General features: G+C 26.7%; 1 protein-coding gene and 1 long non-coding RNA gene across 2 annotated transcripts; both read left to right on the top strand.

Moving 5' to 3' along the window:
• Window positions 1–496: 496 nt before the first annotated feature.
• On the top strand, window positions 497–2,361 carry LOC112639836 (putative uncharacterized protein DDB_G0289963). Its single transcript, XM_025415002.1, has 6 exons — window positions 497–700; window positions 795–1,040; window positions 1,112–1,246; window positions 1,403–1,632; window positions 1,709–1,868; window positions 2,138–2,361. Exons 1-5 carry the CDS (start codon window positions 508–510, stop codon window positions 1,799–1,801), a joined length of 897 nt encoding a protein of 298 aa, XP_025270787.1. The 5' UTR covers window positions 497–507; the 3' UTR covers window positions 1,802–1,868; window positions 2,138–2,361.
• Window positions 2,362–4,429: 2,068 nt separating this feature from the next.
• LOC112639856 lies at window positions 4,430–8,097 on the top strand. The gene is made up of 3 exons (XR_003123704.1): window positions 4,430–4,569; window positions 4,818–4,864; window positions 7,458–8,097. It is a non-coding gene; the product is annotated as an uncharacterized LOC112639856 (long non-coding RNA).
• The last annotated feature ends 4,898 nt before the right edge of the window (window positions 8,098–12,995 follow it).

The raw sequence follows: 12,995 nt of genomic DNA on the forward strand, positions 1-12,995 counted from the left end.
ATTAAAATCATGTATTTTCAAATTAAACACTGCTGATTGTTATGCACAAATGTGTGATAATGACATTGTTAAAATCTGCAACATAACATATTGTAACAATATTATTTGTATTATTGGGCAAACGTTTCTCGATAAAAAATCATTTTTTATGAAACCTTGTGATTCTGCAGTTCTAGATATTTATATTGTAAACCTTGACAAGCTTAGTTGTTTAAAAATATATTCATTATCAGATATTAAATGCAAATCAATGTTATTGCCATATAGAAATAATAATGCAGTAATTTTTCCTCTGTTACATAATGTTGTATAAAGAATTTAATATTTTTAATACTCTTTTATAATAAATTATATAATTTCCCTCGAAAAGTAAAAACAATATTATTGATAAAAGTTTACTGTCACGAATGTCTCAGGCCTTTTATTTTTTTTTCTCAGATTTCCTATTTCCTTTAAACGATTTTTAATGCCAACTATTTTTATACATGGATTTTTAAATTCAGAAATATGGCATGGTGTGTTTGCCATTTTCAAATAGATGACTCCGTAGAAGTTGTCCCAAATAATTGGATAATTAGTGAAAGTCTATGTGTGTGGCCATTGGTGACAAAACCATCTAAATTATCTGAGCTTATTAAAAAAAAAGAAGTTCCAAAAAATGATTGGAAAACAATAAGTGTCAGAATTTTAGGACGATATGGTACTAAAATACTTTAATATTTAATTTGCAATTTTTAGTAGTTATGTATTGTTTTAGTATATAATTGTGCCTTATATATGTATATTTTTTGTAGACGATTATAAAACAGCTCAAAGAAAATGCAAAACAGCATTAGACAGAGATAATCTCTCGTCACTATCTGAGGCTGCTGAATATGGAAAAGGACTTCGTGGACAGAAACGTAAAAAAATATATAGTGATACAGAAAATACCGATACCGATACCGAAAACGAGTGTAACGATGAAGAAGAATTGTCCATTAATTTTCCGACATATAATGCAGATAAAAGTATAGTTTCATCAAAATCGGCACATAAAGGTATGATTAATTAAATAAAATGGTTGTAAAAAATATTGATATTATTTTTCTAAGAAGTTTGTCCTCTTTAGATTCGACTAATACAGCACATAGTAATAAATCGAATAATTACCAATTCGAAGAAAACAAAAATAATCAAAATTCTGACAATAAAATTTTAACTGAGATTCATACTAATTTCCAAAGACATGCAAGTGAAATGAAAGGTAATATTATGGATAATTTATATATGTAAAAATATATATGTTTCAGTGCATATTATAGTGATATACTATGAATACTGTCTAAATCATTTGCAACAGCAATTCACAAAATATATTAAGACTTTGTTTTGTATTCATTTATGTTTCTAAATTTTTTAGAATTTCGACGCCAAGTTCTACTACATCTACATGGCATAAATACTCGAATGGGGGAATTGAATCAGCACATAGATTCATTACAGCAGCCTAATTTTCCTGTAGATCAAGAAAATCAAAATATAACAAATGAAGACTCACTAAAATGCATAGAAAATTTGCCTATAAAATCAAATCTCGAGCTTAAAGAAATTGAAAGAAGTTTACAAGATAAACAAATATTCAATGACGTAGTAAGATTATTATATTACTAATATTACATTATAATTATATAAAATTTACATATATTTTAGATAATAATATTTTTAGGCTACGGAATTATCGAGAATGGGCGGTAATAATCTTAAAATTATGGTGAAGAAAGTGATGTGTCGAATTATAACGGCAGAAATAGGAAGGTAATACAGCTGGGAAGGCCATAAAGGCAACCGGATTTTTAAGGATTTAAACCTGGCGAAATTAGTCCTAAGTAAATATTACAAATTTAATCTTAATTTAAGCTTAATTTTTATATGATTTAGAAAAGTTACAGTTTATTATTATTTTGTTGTTAAATTAATTAAAGTGAAAATATTTAAACCACTCTGATGCACGATTTCAAAAATATTTTTTAGTGAATTAAAATTTATTTGTTTGTAAGAAATTTTTTAATTGCAATAGATTAAGAAAAACTTCAAAGAAATGTGCTATAATATATATTTCGAAAAAAAGCAATTAAAATGTTCCTTATCATTTCAGAATCCATAAGACTTACTATGAAAAGAAGTGATGTACATATAACGGACAATGAAATTATCAACATCATTAAAATTTGGTTAGTTAAAGCCAAATTAAAAACAAAGAAGCCTTCATTGTCAGTACAGCAAACCAATTCTGAAACTAATCGTTCAACTGATAGTGAGCATTAAAAAGAAGTTCCTTGAAGTCTTAAAGTACAAATATCCGTGAAAATATTAAAGTATAAAATAAAATAACTGTAAGTTATTGTGAAGGTCTAAAATTAAATAACTTTGTGATAGAGAGTTTCTAAGTATTAGATTTAAGTAAAAGACCAAAAAATTAAGCCAAATATAATTAATTTTATTTTACGTTTTTAAATATAATTATAAGTATTTTGATAAAATGTTATCATCTATTATGATTTATTTTGCATTACAAGTAACACGATTTTATTTTGTTTCGAAATTAATTTTATTTTACGTTTTTAAATAATAAGTATTTTGATAAGATGTTATTATCTATTATGATTTATTTTGCATTACAAGTAACACGATTTTATTTTGTTTTGAAATTAATTTTATTTTACGTTTTTAAATAATAAGTATTTTGATAAGATGTTATTATCTATTATGATTTATTTTGCATTACAAATAACACGATTTATTTTGTGTGTTTCAAAATTAATTCTATTTTAGTTTTCGTTTAAGTTTTATTTCGAAATTAATTTTGTTCAGAAAGTGTATCTATGATAAAAACTAACTAAATTAAATGTGAAAATCACGGATATTTATATATTTTTCTTATTAATTTTATTTCCTTTCATATTTTCGTAAAGATATAAAACCGTACTTAATTGACCGTACTAACATTATATTAATGATTGAAGATTGAAGATTAAATATTAAAATTTGACAAATTAAAATAAAAGGGATTTAAATTTTTTTGTCCTGACTGGTGAAATTTCTATCTCTAATCTTGAATTTCAATCTTCAATGCATAGTTTGACAGGTATAAGATTCCCAGATAACATTCCTTGCGCGCAAAGTTTGCGCGTCTTATGTATATAAACTGTGTACGCGGTTTGCGTGAGTTTTGCCCGCAAGTTGGTTAAGCTCATGTACACCAGCGAATCACATGCAAATGGATACCATATTTGCTCGTAAATTGCTTGCAGTCGTTGTGTCCAAACGGACATATCCTGAACGCGCAGTGCACGCAGGACGCAGGCACCCAGATAACATTTCTTGCGCGCAGTTTGCGCGTCTTAGGCTGGTTCTACGTTAGTCGCAAGACGATCGTCTAATTTAAATACTGATAAATTGATATTAATAATCATACATTAAAAGACGCAAATTATTCAATAATTTCTCATTATAAAATTACGTTAATAATTATAATTAAATGTATATCTTAAAAACAATTATTTAGATTATTTTGAAAAATTAAAAATTTCATCAAAAGAAATATAATTTTCTATTATAAGTAATATTTTAATATTAATTGATTGATGAATATCTGCTGATCCGTAAAAATCAATAACAGTAACAATCAGCATTGACCGATCGATACGCGCTTCCGTGTAGTACGCGTTACGGGCCTGAGCGCGCCGATTCTACACAATCTCATTGGCAATCTTTGATCGCTTTTAACTCGAAAACTATTGTAGCCTCGATATTTTTGTATTAAGGTTTTTTACTCTATTTTATCTCAAGAATATATTATAAAAATATTGGGCGGTAGTTGTGGGACACCCTGTATATTTAAATTAATAAGTAATAAAATACATTTCATACAATTTTATTATATATATATATATATATATATATATAAATTTATATATTACATATATCTATAACTTTATAATAAATTTTGAAAATTAATTTGTTTTTACTTATAATAAGAAAAATTAATTTATTATGTCATATACCATAAATAATAAATTTAAATAATTAATAAATTTCAATAATAAAAATATACATATTTTTTTCTAAATGTAACATTTAACATTTAAATTTATTATGCATGTATATGAGGTAATATATTAATTTTTGTTATTTGTTGTAAGCAGAAACAAATTTTCAAAATTTATGGCATCCGCGGCAGTGCGTACTCTCCGCCTAAAGGGCCTCGCACATAAAATGCATAACAGAACATAAGCATAACATAAAATCGTTGGACCAATAAGCTTCGAGCATAAAGCCATATTGCTGGATGCTCGATGCTCATTGGTCCAACGGTCTTATGCTACGCTTATGTTCTGTTATGCATTTCATGTGCGAGGCCCTTAACCCTAACCTGACTATAACGCTTTGTGCCATTGTGCCTCGTGCCTCGTGCTGTGCCATGTGTGCATTAGTTATAATTATTTACTTTTATTACGCGTTTTATTACATATTTTATATATTTGTGACACCTGCATTAGACTGCACGTTTTGAATACTGTTTCGCTGGTAAGTACGCGCATTTTAGATAATACTAAATATTTTAACATTATTATATGAAATCCTTATTATAACTTCACACTTTCACAGCGTCCTTCTAAATAAGATATAATTTCAATGATATTTTTATTGTATTCAAATTTTAATTTACAATTCGTAATTTCTTATTATATTATCACGGTATTATTTTTCTATTATTGTTGAGAGCTTTAATATGTCTTATAATTACGGGGATTAATTATTACTTTCTTTTACAGATATTTATTCTGTTATTTCCAGCTTGGGGTGATATAATTAATTGAAGGTAAATATAATTAATTGAAGGTGATATAATTAATTGAAGGTAAATGTGTTTAATAATATTGGATTCATATACTGTTAACCTTATTTTCAATTGTATAACGATTTACAAGTTAAAATCATGCAGTTGTACTTTGGATGGTGTGTTTTTCTGTATAAGTGTTTTTAGAAAAATAATGTACATGGCAAAAAACTATTTTATTGTCAAATATATCTGCAGCAATTGATGTCTGTCACTCGAGGGATTACATCGATTGCGGATTATTGCAAGAAATATAATATTGCATGTTTAATGTCGTGATTATAATTATAATTATATGTTGTGTTTTAAAGTGTACAAACATTTTTATTATTTATATATTTTATATAATTTTTCGATAAAGCACAGGGACAAGTATAATTCTTCAAATGTCATATTCCTACACGGAGAAAATTTTATATTACATATTACTATGATGTCGTGCTACTGTGGACCATCAAGGAATTATAAATTTATTTACTATGGCGACACTTTGTCGCCATAGCACTTAAACTTATAATTTCTTGGTTAGTCACAGGTTAGTGCGGCACCATAGAATATATGTAATATAAAATTTTCTCTGTGTACAGATGTCATGTTTTTGTCAAGTACATTATTGCATAGAAAATAAATATACAAAAAAATCTTTATGACAGTTGTCATATTGTATATGTAATAATATATTATATATTATATATATTACCTTGCATACTATCTTATTTATTTTCCTCATATTTTCAGCATAAAACAAATTATAATTATTTGTATATATTTTTATTTTATTTTATTCTACATTTATTCTATACATTACTTCTATATAAATTCCTGTTATTTTTATAAACTTTCCTATAATTGTTATAATTCCTATTAATTGTATATAGCTGTTTGTAATTGTAGAATGTTTTATAATTTTATAAAGTTTTAGTTTTTTTTTTTTTTTGAATTTTGAATTTAATTCTACAATAAATTATATAAAATATTATTAATAAATTATATAATTACACAATTAAATTTATTACTATTTTTAACAAAATTATAAAACATTCAAAAATTAAAAACTGCTAGTTATGCATATAATTTATAGTATAAGAAAATATTTAAAAATGACAGGAATTTATATAAAAGTAATGTATAGATTTAATGTAGAATAAAATAATATAAAAATATATACAAATTATTTGTGTTATTTTTATACTGGAAATATGAAGAAAATAAAGAAAATAGTATTTAAGGTGAAAAATACTTACGTTTGCGTCTCAATGACCTTATAATTTATATTTTGAACGATATATGCATGTGTGGCATGTGCATTTTTGAAAACCGATTTCCACAATACAGGCAATCTATTATATGCTTATGTGAGCTTCATATACGGTGTTTCAATTGCCTTAACATTTTGTTACGAAGAACATGCATTATTATATGTTATAATCATAATTATTATTATTACATAATTTATATTTTGTCATAATTTCTTATGATTTCAAATGATTACACATATATGAAATAAATTTGTATGATATATTGAAAGATAAAGTATTGAATCTTTAATATGACTTAAGAGAATTATACAAAGTGTCCGGTAATAATCGCCCCATCTCTCATGGGCAGATAGAGAAGGTCAAATCGAGTAGAAAAATTCTCTACCATTTTGTAATTTTTGCAATAATTATTGAGAAATTAATTTAAAAAGATTTGACATATTTTGACATAAAATACAAAATATCTCGTAAAGTATTTAGTTTTTAATAATTTTACCGTAATACTCTTATGCATAGAATAGTCAGACAAATCAATTGGTGCAAAGAAAACGTATAGTTGTCTCGAAGAAAAAATGTATGACACTGCATGTTGCAAATTGCATACAATTTCTTTAGAGACGACTAAGCGTTTTCTTTGCACTAATTGATTCGTCTTACTATTCTGTGCAAAAAAGTATTACGGTAAAATTATTAAAAACTAAATACTTTACGAGATATTTTGTATTTTATGTCAAAATATGTCAAATCTTTTTAAATTAATTTCTCAATAATTATTGCGAAAATTGCAAAATGGTACATGATTTTTTGACTCAGTTTGGTTCGCTCTACCTGCTCACAAGCGTTGGCTCGATGTTTCTGAAACATATATATATATATATATGTTTTTGAAAGTATATATATGTATATATAAATTAAAATTATAAAATATGTCATATTTTCTTTTATATTGTTACTTATAAAATTTAAGATAGAAAAATATAACTATATATTTTCAGTAAATTTGCAATCATTTTCTTGTATTTTTTGTATTCTTTATATTGTATTGTTTTGTTTCGTATTCTTATTTTCATAAAAAGAATAGGTGATGCAATTAAGCTATATGTAATAATAATCCGAGTTTATCGACGTTTTCAGTTCTGATTTTTATATTTTAATATTTTCTTTTATTATATTTAATTCTCAATAGAAGCTGTAGTTCTTCTTTAAACTGATTCCTGCCTTAATGTAATCTGCAATACAATATATTTGAAAACTTTAGAGAATTTTAGTTATAAATTTTTAAAAATTTTATAAACTAGACTATTTATAAATTACAGCCTAGAGATTATTCCACAATGAAGACGATTTATGATCGTCCATCTCAGAAGCCATTTAATTGCCTTTCTGTTCGTCAACAACAGCGAATAAAGAAAGCAATCAAGGAAAATGAGCATAACAGAACGATACATGAAAAAACATACAATACAAGATCAGTAGATGATTATCTGTTTCAAGTGAATACAAAAGATGGAATGTGCAATGAATCTTTATGTTTAGATGTAAATTCTTCGAATAATGAATTATTTCCGTTTCAAAATGAAGAATCTAATGCGGAATTTTCTGAAATAGATTCTGATGAGGATGTTAGGATTAACCGTAATTATACTGATGAAGAATGTGATTATTCTGACGACAACAATATTGAAATAATTGATAATTTCCAAAAACAATTAGCTTCTTGTTTCGTTCAAAATAATTTCACTCATGTTCAGGGAAATGCAATATTAAAAGTATTAATTTCTCATTCTTGTTTTTCATATTTACCTAAGGATGTACGCACTCTTTTAAAGACTCCTTCTAATACTGGAGAAATTGTAAAATTTGAAGATGGAGAATATGTTCATATTGGCTTCGAAGTATCTATTATTGCAAAATTATCTAACATGCATTCTCATGCAATTCCACTTTCCTTAGAGATAGATATAGATTTATACTGATGGGCACAATTACATCGTAATGGAAAAATTCAAATTTGGCCTATTCAATTCGAATTTACAATATAACTGATAATAGTCCTGGAATAGTTGGAATATACAAAGGTTATAAAAAACTAATAATCCAAAATATATTTTTAAATATTTATTGGAAGAAATAAAAAATTTCTAATGCTAGAGGTATTGTTTATCGAAATAAATTAATACCTATATATTTATAGGAGTTTTATAGCCGATGCTCCCTGCTAGGCATTTATTTTAAATCATAAAGCTCACAATGCCAAGTATCCTTGTTCTAAATGTAGAGTTTCAGGTCTTTATTTAAATGGAGTAATGTCTTTCCTTGGTACAATTCATGAGCCTCGTACAGATAATGAATACGCACAATGGATATATAGTAATCATAATAATAATGAGATAATTAGTCCTCTGTTACAAATTCCATTAAATATGGTATCTCAAGTACCATTTTGATTACATGCATTTAGTGTGTCTAGGCGTGGTAAAAAGACTTTGTAAAGCATGGTTGATTGGAAATTTTTCAAAATCCGCTAAATTATCTGCTAGACATATTGACTTGATATCTTCAAGATTGGAAAGTATACAGAAATATTGTCCGTAGAATTTTTCTCGACCACCAAGATCTTTGAAAGATTGGAGAGATTATAAAGCCACAGAATTCCGACATTCTTACTATATACAAGTCCTGTTGTACTAAGTGGAATATTGCAAGAAGATGTTTTTGCATTTCTTGTTGCTTCATACATCAATACGTATATTAATATCTTCAACATATTCACAAAAATTATTGCATTTCTCTGATATTGCATTAAAAAAATTTGTTTTATTATCTGAGAAATTTACGGCAAAGATTTTATATCTTACAACATTCATGGCTTGTTACATTTAACAGAAGATGTCAAAAGATTCGGACCCTTAGACACCATTTCTACTTTTCCATTTGAGAATAAAATTCCATTTATCAGAAAATATATCAGAAAGCCACATTCTTTGCAGCAGTTTATTCGAAGAATGAGTGAATATCATGGACAATCAATACACTATGAAAAGTTGACAATGAAATAATCACTTCGAGTACACAATCACATGAATCTGGTCCATTAATTCAAAATGAAATATTTCTTCTTTGTAAGCAATATAGAAAATTAGAATACAATAACATGATTTTTAGTCTTCGTCTTAACAATAACTGTTGTCTTTTGAAATGTTCATCAATTTGTTGATTCAAAATATTCTTATAGCGGATGAACAATATTATTTTATTGTAAAAAAATTTAAATACGTTAAACATTTTATGATGTTGGCATTTATCTGATAAAGTTGAATTTTTTTTATGTTCAGAATTACTTAATAATGAAATTGTACCTTTAACAAATGTTGTAACAAAATGTTACAGAATGCCATTTTTTGAAACCGATAAAAGTGATAATAGTAGCAATAATGAAGGCACTGACATATATAAGTTTGTAGTAGCTGCTATAAATTTTTATAATAGATTTTCAATTATTTAATGTTTTGTTTTTACGCTATTTTTACTTTTGATTATGGAAAAGATTATTTTTGTTCTTTTTTTGTACATATTTCATACATCTTTATTATTCACATGAGGGACGGTCCTCTTTAGAATTTAAAAATTTTTTAATTATGAATATGCTTTTAATGTGTGGGATTTATTTATTATACATGGTACGTTTACAGTAAAAATTACATAAAAATATTTTCTTTTACATTTTATTGCAAAATAGGAATATAACAACATAATATTTGTTACTGTAAAATTGTTAATTTTATGTACAGGGTGTCCAATGACTCGAGGTCCATAGCTTAAGAGCGTGTTATTGAAGTCATTTAGAGTTAAAATTGTTTAATAAACATGTTCGAAACTGCTTCCTAACAGATAATCCCATAATATATACCTAATATATAATTCGCTGTATACCATATACGTACAAGTGCAGGATTCACAGTATTTCCGTGCTTGATATACATAACATTCATAAGTTTGAGTCAGACTTTTGACATTAAAATTAATGACAGTGAAGTGAATGTCCCGTGGGTAATGAATGTAAAAGGTAAGCAAAATTGATATCTTTACATTTTTTGTTGCACTCAACTGCACTCATACGTTACTATAAGTTACAATTCTTTACTCTATTTTTACAATGTATTTTTTATTAGCTCATCAATTGCGAATCAATAACTTACTATCAAAAGCGGCATGAAAAAGAAGAACAATGATACAAAAACGTATTTCTGTAGAAATTGATAAGACCTTTTTTGGGATTAGATACATTGAATACGAGTTTCAGTCGATTCTGACAAGAAAATTACCAGTCCACCAAGAAGTCCATCAATATTTATTCCGTGGATATCCTAGAACATATGACAAGAATCTGATGAAGCAATCTCGACTTGTGTTTCAACTAGCAAAGCACAAGAAAGAAAGATATTATGCCAAATAAACCAGCTAAAAGCATATTGCCAAAACAGAAGAAAGTTCCAATAAGTGATATTCCTCTAGAAAAAGTATTTGTTACTTTCGAAAAGTAATACTTCAAGCACCAATGAAAGTCGAGGGTGATGTAATAGAGCTCAGTCTACAGAGAGTAGATTAATAGAGCTAAGACGTTTAAAAGAAAATTAAAGAGGAATGACATCAATTTATGTGATACGGGAATAGACTACCTGTGGAAATATTACTGAAGAAGACAGGTAAATATTTTTTAATACAAGTTAATGTAATTTTCTTTGCCCATCTGATACATAAAAAATTATTTGCAAGGAAAAGAAGAAAGAAAAACATCCCAGAGCAACTTGAATATGCGACGCAAAGGTGATAAAGCAAAAATAGATGGCTGGGATTGCTGGGAAATGCAACAGGTAATAGATTAACAAATATATACATATAATTGCATTAAAGCACATTTTTTTACAAAAAAAGAATTATTTCTAATATTGTTTTATTTTCAGTATATAAGAATTTGTCGTTGATGGGAGAAGAGTTAAAGAAACGGGAAAAATCAAGTCTCGCGGTCACCGACATAGATACGAAAGACCAAATACACCAGAAGGTACACCATAAGTGTTGTGTATTTCCATATTTTACATAATACATATAATTTATACATAAACATATATAATGATAAACGTTTGAAATTTTTGTACAGGTTTTTAGGGATTTAGAATTCCTGAAACATCATCCACTTTACCGTGAAAAATTAAATTGAGACATTAATTCAATTACCAAACAAGTAAGGACATATATGTTTAAGTACTGGTAATAGTAAAAAATATTTAAATTGGCATTTCGAGTGGAGAATCATTTAATTAATTGCTTGGTAATGTACCAAGAAAATTTGTGCCTTGTGCACAGCATTTAGCTTCGTAAAAAAATTAATTTTCTACAAAGCTCAATTGCATCTACCATCCGCGTTTGCTCAATTTTTTTTTATGCCTCGATTATTTACATTTGTAACTTTGATCTTATGAACTGTCATTCTAAATTTGTTTATAAATATTTGTTTTTCAATTATTCATGTTTTTTGGTATTCTTAAAGTTTGATAAAACTAAACAAACATAAAAATCCTGTATTCAAATTTATTACATGCGTCCAAATAGGACTGGGAGGAAGTGATTAAAACTTTCTAGATTTGAAAACATAGATCATTTGTAGTTATTTTATCATGGTAATATTATATATTTTTGGATTTAACAATAGTGAGATTTATACACAGGGCATTATATATAATAGGGCCGTTTCGGGGTAAACAATACACTCTCGTGTACCACGTAGCGACGGGCCGCGGTTACTTAACAGTGGAGGAGAGTTATACAGTTACTGTATTTCGATTATTTGGGCATTATCCGGGATTTGTGTAATTTACTATATTTATGATCATTAAACATACAGAGACTTATATACACGTAAAATATTTTTGCTTAATTTACAGTAATTCACTTTTACCAAGTTCAAAATATATACTCTCAGTGCACACGAAATTATGTTCGACACGTAGTATTAATCAAAAAATTGTAATGATTACAACAGTGAGGCTACAAAATCGTACTTATTCCTAGTAGAGCTATTCGTAAAGAAATATTAGTTATCATGCAATTATATGCATCCATGTCTATGTGTGCGATAATTATTTTATATATATTTCGAATTCGAGAAGCAAATAACTAATGCGATTTATCCTTTGAACGGCCAAATATGAACTATATGGTTCACAGTATATTAACCTGTTGCATAAAAAAAGAATTTATTATACGAGTATAAAATAAATTATTTTAGAAAAATATAAATTAAATTATCTTTTTTATACAAAGAAATTTTTTTTGTATTTTAGGAATTATGTAAAGAATAATTATTATGGTAACAATTTCTTTATTTACTCTTTTAAAACTATTAATAATTTAATTTTAAAACTTCGTAAATCTCATTAAATTAAATAAATATAGCTATTCAAATATATCAAAATAATTAATGCATAAAAAGGGTTCTTATCTACTACTCTTAAATTAAATGGACCTTTCTCTAATTGAATCACAGAGAGAATATATTGCGGTTAACTAAATTCCTAAATTTGCTTAGAGAACACTAATACAATATTTACTTGTGGAAATAATTTATTTTATATAAGTTATCCAGGTTCTGTGATTTTACAGATCTTTCTTTTTTGATGTTAGTCTCCATGACACAATTTCACAATACATACAAAAGATTTTAGCGCTCGCACAGGATTAAGTTTCACGTACAATGACTTGATAATAGACAATGATCAGTCCCACATGAGAACCATGATATATAAATTCCAGTTAGAAGCGCTTTACGTGAAATATTCGACGCTACTTTGCTT

The sequence above is a fragment of the Camponotus floridanus genome, unplaced genomic scaffold (genome assembly GCF_003227725.1).
Source record: "Camponotus floridanus strain SB8 unplaced genomic scaffold, Cflo_v7.5 scaffold93, whole genome shotgun sequence".
NCBI classification, from domain to species: Eukaryota; Metazoa; Arthropoda; class Insecta; order Hymenoptera; family Formicidae; genus Camponotus; species Camponotus floridanus.

Coding starts and splice junctions, on each gene's coding strand:
- LOC112639836 (XM_025415002.1), top strand. CDS start 508: ATGGCATGGTGTGTTTGCCATTTTCAAATAGATGACTCCGTAGAAGTT. Junction 1,041..1,111: donor ATCAAAATCGGCACATAAAG/GTATGATTAATT, acceptor TGTCCTCTTTAG/ATTCGACTAATACAGCACAT. Junction 1,247..1,402: donor ACATGCAAGTGAAATGAAAG/GTAATATTATGG, acceptor TAAATTTTTTAG/AATTTCGACGCCAAGTTCTA.